The sequence below is a fragment of the Dermacentor silvarum genome, chromosome 11 (genome assembly GCF_013339745.2).
Source record: "Dermacentor silvarum isolate Dsil-2018 chromosome 11, BIME_Dsil_1.4, whole genome shotgun sequence".
NCBI classification, from domain to species: domain Eukaryota; kingdom Metazoa; phylum Arthropoda; class Arachnida; order Ixodida; family Ixodidae; genus Dermacentor; species Dermacentor silvarum.
Genome location: NC_051164.1, coordinates 27,956,290 through 27,963,288, shown reverse-complemented (window position 1 = coordinate 27,963,288; position 6,999 = coordinate 27,956,290). Strand labels below are relative to the sequence as shown.

The following is a 6,999-nucleotide window of genomic DNA, read 5'->3' as shown; positions in this document are numbered from 1 at the left end:
AGAATAGTACCTAGGTTTACTCCTTTGTTGGACAGCGGGACATATACGTCCCACTTTTCATTCCACGTTCTCGGTGCTGTCGCTCCTTAAGAGAGCTCGCTCTACCACATACAAGCCACTAACTCTATCGAGTATACCACAACCTCCTGTATGCACTTTCATAGCGTTTCCGCTAAGCGCAAGCACGCAACAAGACACGTAGCAGTTTTTGTTTTTTCATGTCCGCTTTTCCGTTTTTATGTGTTTTTGTGAGCTACTTTCAAGCAAGAAAAAAATGTCTGGTGAGTAAATTTTGTGTTTCTTGCACTACAGTAACCACTTACAAACTATCAGCTATAATTTGTGATGTTTAGCTTGCATAGATAAACGGAACTTTTTTCACGAAAACCAGTGTGATTTACCTGTTCCAGGTTAGGCTTAGCGTATAGCGTGCGGGCTGTTCGGTCCGTTCTGATTGCTTCTTTCTTTTGCTAAAGATAAGAAGAAGCGTCTCACTGCTGAAGGAGCACCTTAATTGTTCTGGAGCTTGCCAGAGAACTCTAACAACAGTGATGATGAGCATCGTTCAGAGAACCTTCCGGATGGTTCTCCGGAAGCATCGATTCTCCGGAAACACTCACCACCCAAACTTGACAAGCACGCGATGGCGGTGCCGCTGGTGCTCAACTAGCAAAAAAGAAGTCCGCACGAAGTACATGTGCAATGTGTGCAACGTTCCGATGTCTGCAACTTTCTTCACGCCATTTCACAAAAAATATGAACTGCCTTCAGTGGACAGCGGGATATATGAGTCCCATTTGATCAAAATGACCTAACTGCACCGTGGGACATATAGGTCCCACTTTTTTTTTCGGAATAAAACACTTCTCGGGCATTCGGATTGGTTTTTATAGCATCAAGAAGTGATCAATAGCTCACTAAAGATGTCTTACACAAGATAACAATTGTTTCCTCGTTGTGTCCACCAAAGGGTTAATTCACCCAATTACTGAATAATACAATACACAGCCTTAAATAATGTTGCTAATTGTTTTATTGTGTTTAGCTGATAAATTGTTTTCTCGTTATTCTTCGGTTGTTGTGTCTGTTGTCCAACATGCATGCGGCTCATATTCACCACGCGGGATTGGCCGAAAAATCGGTGGATTATTCTAAAGTATAGCCAAAGCTATGTATTCATGACTGTTATAATTTAAGTGCTGTTGGAATGTGGAACTTGTTCTAAAATGTGCGGAATTATTGTTCCCATGTAATATTAAGAAGGAAGGAAGGAGGAACAGACGGAAAGACAGAGATGTAATTAAAATTAAATGAAACTATGGGATAGCATTTCAAATGGTAGTTCGAATTTCCGTCCTCAATGAAAAACTCTTAATACGCATGCCTTCTTGTCATGGACCCGCAGTGGATTAGGGTTTCTGTTTAGAGAAATTAGGAAGTCGGGCAAATGAACACTGGTGAAGGAACTGATAAAAATAACAAGACGACAAATTGACCATGATAACAATAGTATTATTATTATAGGATCATTTAAACATTCATTTTTCTTTTAGCACTTTACTAATTTACCATTTACTTTACTTTAGGTATTATATATCATTCTTTTTACTACATGTTCATTAAAGGCTGATTACCTTACTACACGATATGTTATTTAATTTATTATTATCTCCTTTCACATCTCCTTTAATTATTTAATCATATTACCACCAGCTCATAGGCTATTCCCCACAGTGGGTTACGCCATCATTGCAAAGCGGGGTGGGTCACGAGCATAACTAGGCAACGGGAAAAATTTCAGACAAGCAAGGTCGAGGAACCACAGCCATGAACGAAGCGGCCGGCGTTGAAGGACTCAACGGCTTGAACGACGCTGCTGGCGTGATCGAGCTATGGGGCGTCCCACAGCCACTACAATGGCTCACAGCTGATCTACGAGCATTGTATGAGCAGCATTATCTGCCAAGAGGTGAGGGTTATACCGCTGGCAGGCTGCTTGTACGAACAGAAAAGGGAGTCCCCGAGAGCGGAGTAGACCTCGAAGTCAGTGCACCCAAATGGCGATGGACGCAGTTGCTACCTTTCCGGAAGAATGTCTACCAGGAACACTTCGCGACAGCCAGGCGTTCCTGCCTGGACGTGGAGGCCTATCGGAAAGCCAAGGGGATCACTGTCGAGGGGCGCGCCGTGCCGAAGCCCGTTCTACGGCTATACGAAGCCAACTTTCCTGACTGCTATGCTAGAGGGTATTGAAGCGGGAAAGTACGGCCCACCAACCGACGTCCAGGCCCAGTGCTGGCCCATTGCTCTTAAGGGCAGGGACTTTATGGCCACGGTACCCAATGAAGGCGCGGGCAAGACGCTTTCATACCTCCTTCCAGCCATCGTGCACGTCAAGCACCAACCACCTTTACAGCCTGGTGACGGTCCCATCGTGCTCGTGCTCGTGGCGACGCCGGAGTTGGCCCGACAGACCCACGAGCTGACCTACCACTTTGAGAAATACACGGCAGTTCGTAGCGTGTGCCTGTCTTGCGGTGACTGGAAGCTGCGGCAACTGAAAGCCCTCAAGAGGGGCCCCGTCGAGGTATGCGTGGCGACACCTGGCCGTCTGCTGTTCTTCATCAAAGAGGGCAAGGTGAATCTTCGTCGCTGCTCGTACCTGGTGTTCGATGGAGTGGACCTCATGCTGCTTATGGGGCTAGAAAAACAAATTCGCGCCATCAATGCCCTAGTTCACCCAGTTAGTCAGAAGCTGATGTTGGCTGCTTCGCCAAATTGGCCAGTTTTGCATCTCGCCGATGAATTTCTGGACGACTTTATTCAGGTGAGCTGCGGACTACAGACGGCACACCAAAGCGAATTTGTTGAGCATGTCGTTGTCATCTGTGGCGAAGCCGAAAAAGACGACAAGCTAATTACCATCTTCGAGGACATCCTCATCAAGAAGTGCGACAAGGTGATCGTTTTCGCAAGAACGAGGCGAAGCGTGAACGAATTGGCGTCGAAACTACGAATACTGGATTGGCCAGCCGTCGCCATTCACGGCAGTACGACGGAAGGAAACCGCGACCGCGAACTCGCCGCATTTCGAACGGGCTTGGCAACCGTATTAGTGGCAACGGACGTGGCCACGCGTCAGCTGGACGATCGCGACGTGCGTTTCGTGATTAACTACGACTACCCGCCATGCCTGGAGGACTACCATAAACGGGTAGAGCACGCCGCCCGAAGTGCTGGTCCGGGTAGGGCGTACACATTTATTAGCCCCAACGACAGTCGGCGTGCAAAAGAGCTCATCGCTATTCTTCGAGCAAACAAACAGACGGTTGCACCACGACTCCACGAGATGGCCAAGAAGAGGCTTGGTGCGGCAAAATATTAAATTTGCACATCAACTCGTCGACCTTGAGATGGAACGCCGCTTTCGAAGCAGCGGGACAGCCTAATTTACGGTTACGGTTCTGGGCTTGCTAATTGCTCGTGAATTCTAAATTGCAGGCCACAAAGAATATATATATATATATACATAGAAACACTGCCGAAACGCTAAAACTGCATCCCTGTGGTCTATTTATTTACTTTCATTCAGCTGCTGGGCAAGATCACGAAAGTTGTTTTGAAAGTAAATTACGTGCTTCTCGTCGTGTCCATAATATTGTCACAGTATGTAATGTGGAAAGACGAGGACATGGTTGGTGCCCTGGGAAACGACAAAGAAGATTATGTGTTTCGATTCTCTATGCACCCATTAAAACCCATCTGTAAATACTAGTATTTATTTATTTATTTATTTATTTATTTATTTATTTATTTATTTATTTAGGAATACTGTAGCCCTCACTTGAGGGCCATTACAGGAGAGAGATTGTCAAATAAAACATAAATATAAATATCATCACCGACAATACAACAACATAAAGCACTGTGAAACACAAATTACAGGGAAAATGAACTATAGTTATACACGTGTAAGGACTGTTGATATCCAAGAAATAACAGAAAGCATGATCAATTCTTACGTATCCCGTTGCCTGTAATACAATTCTAGTTGTGTATAAAACTCTAACATTTTGAGCTGTTACAGTGCAGTCCGGAAGGCCATTCCATATGTCTATACGTGAGGGAAAGAACGAGTGTTGGAAACCATCAAGGCGTGTTTTATAAGGTTGTATACTGGCACTGCGGTTTCAACGCGCACTGTCTTTTACAGAGGGACGAATGTACGTTTCTTTGTTTATCTTTATTTCATTTTTGGTTATCTGGAAAAACAATTTCATTCGTTGTTTTTCTCGCCGTGTTTCTAGCAATTCCAGGTCGCAACATTTCAACATGTCTGTTTCAGAATCGGTTCTCCGATAACGCGAACAAACAAAACGCACAGCAGTTCTCTGAATTTTTTTGAGTTTATCTCGAAAGTACAGTTGATGAGGGCTCCAAACAGAGCCAGGAGGCGTACTCCAAAAGCGGGCAAACAAATGTCTTGTACGGAATTAACTTTAAGCTTTTTGGGGCATGCTGCAACTTTTTTCTCAAGAAGCACAGCTTTCGGTAAGCCCTAGAGCAGACCTCCTCCACCTGGAGGCGCCAGCAGAGATCATGATGAATGATCACCCCTAAATATTTAAAGCTACGTACATTCATCAAAGGGTTGTCACCTATTTTATAGTCAAAGGAAATTCTTTCTTGTTATATGAGCAAACGTCGATTTCGAATAATTTATTTCCATTTCCCATTTTATGCACCAGTCATATAAATCTTGGAGGCATCGGTTAATTATCCTTTGATCGGTTTTATCTGCCACGGTGGAATAAATTAAGCAATCGTCGGCAAAAAGTTTTGTTTTAACAGGTGATTCAAGAAAACTGGAAATATCATTGATGTAAATTAAGAACAATAGCGGCCCCAATACTGACCCTTGTGTAACCTCAGATAAGACTTCTAGTGAATGAGACACGCAGTTTTCAATGCGGACGGATTGCACACGACCACTCAAATAGGCTGCAATCCAGTTCACAATGTCTGGAGCAATACATGCATTCGCAAGTTTTAAAAGCAATTTACGATGCGGTACCTTATCAAAGGCCTTCGCAAAATCTATGCAGATGACGTCAATTTGTTCTTGCACATCCCAAGCTAGATAAAAATCATGAACCGTCTCAATGAGTTGCGAAACAGTGGATAAACCGCTTCGGAATCCATGTTTTGACGAAGAGAAGAAGTTATTCGTCTCAAGGAAAAGAATGATATGCTTTGCTATTGCATGTTCTATAAGCTTACAACTCACAGAAGTGAGCGATATTGGACGATAGTTGTTAACTTGACTTCGACTGCCGGATTTAAAAACCTGAATCACAACAACGCTGCGCCTAATCTTGAGGCAGTGAACTGGTTTCCAACGACTTTCTAAATATTATTGTTAGATAAAATGAAACCCATTCAGCATATCGCTGCAAAAATTCACTTGGGTATCCCGTCTGGTCCGCTTGCTTTCTTGGTGTCAAGCGCAAACAATTGCTGAAATATGCCTGCTTGAGTGATTTGCTTCTTTGATTGATGCTTCTTCCTTACCGTAAGATTATAAAAGATGTTATCTTTATATTGATTCTGTTTTACTTGTTTATGGCATGGGCATAGCCAAAATGATTAGCTCACTTCTACATCCATAAATGGCCAGTTGAACGGGCACTGTGTTCGCGTGTAGGAAACAAAAAACTGCTTTCCATACTTACAACAGTAGGGTATGACTATTGTAGTAGGGGCAGCCGCAATAGTAGGAATGCTAGTAGTATTAAGTCGTTGTAGTTGTACTAGTAGTAATAGTAATCGTCATTGGCGTCTTTGAATGCCCGCCCCGTATTTGTGTGGTAGAGGCACATGCCCACTTTTTTTTCTTTTTTTATTGGATACTGTGAGCCTAATAACAGGCCCATGCAGGAGTGAACAGCCAATGTACAGATCAATTTCACAACATAATAACAGAAGAGACAAGCCCAGACAACAACGTTACTTCAGCACAAATTTTACTCGACAATGCTGTCTACACACTCAAGAGGAACAGCATGTAATTTTAATTTTACGTGGAGCAGTGTTACGTCCACACAAGTCTGAGAGTGATTTTTTTTTCAATGTCGACTACTGCAATGTCAAGGGTTCAAACAAAAAGAAATTGATCGATTTTAGCGGTAAACGCCTCCAAGTATTCAACATTCACGCAAGCGTGTGGCACAGCGATCCATCTTTCTATGTTAGACGGGAAGAGGGAACACTTGTATGTGTCGCAACGGGCTATATATGGCCTGATACACTTTCTATGATTAAGCCTGGAAAAGCACTGATAGGGTGGTGTGAGGTAGTCTTTCGGATTAACAGAAAGCTAATCGTGATATAACAAGTACATCATTTTTCAATAAGGCAACGCACCGGCGGGTTTGAAGAGTCTGCATTGCGGCGCGATTGCGAATAGCGTCACACTGGGCTTCTTCGATTTTCAGAGTTCTGGCAGCCCGCTGGCAGCCAGACGGCAGCCAGCTAGTTCCGGTTCTGATAGGAAGTCACGTGGACTGGGATCCCAAGACAACCCGGAGCTGCCCGAAGTTTGCGAAATCGAACGCTGGGACAGCGCTGGCCGCGGGATAAATGTAAACATGCTACCAGCATGGCAGTGACCGGCATGGGCGGCGTGCGCGCGAGGCGTAGTCGGCTCATTTCTGCGTTGCCACCTTGAAAATAATCAGCTGTATTTGGGAAAACGATCACTTTTGCGAGATTTTGCGTGACTCGCACAGCGTAACAAACGGCCTGTGACGCGCCCGATGCCAAAACGGAAAACCGCACGTAAATAATCGCGAAAAAGTGATCGCTCGAGGAGGTCGGCCACCGGCGACATTTGAAGTCATTTGAAAAGACACGGAAAAGCGGGTATGTCATCACACGTGAAATTTCGTGCCGATAGAAATCCTTGAATTGGTTTTGAGAAAATTTGTTTCGGTTGATAGT

At 44.2% G+C, this 6,999-nt stretch overlaps 1 protein-coding gene across 1 annotated transcript; it reads left to right on the top strand.

Moving 5' to 3' along the window:
• Positions 1-1,800: 1,800 nt before the first annotated feature.
• On the top strand, positions 1,801-3,385 carry LOC119432474 (probable ATP-dependent RNA helicase DDX5). Its single transcript, XM_037699637.2, has one exon. The coding sequence runs from the start codon at positions 2,093-2,095 to the stop codon at positions 3,383-3,385; it is 1,293 nt and encodes a 430-aa protein (XP_037555565.2). The 5' UTR covers positions 1,801-2,092.
• The last annotated feature ends 3,614 nt before the right edge of the window (positions 3,386-6,999 follow it).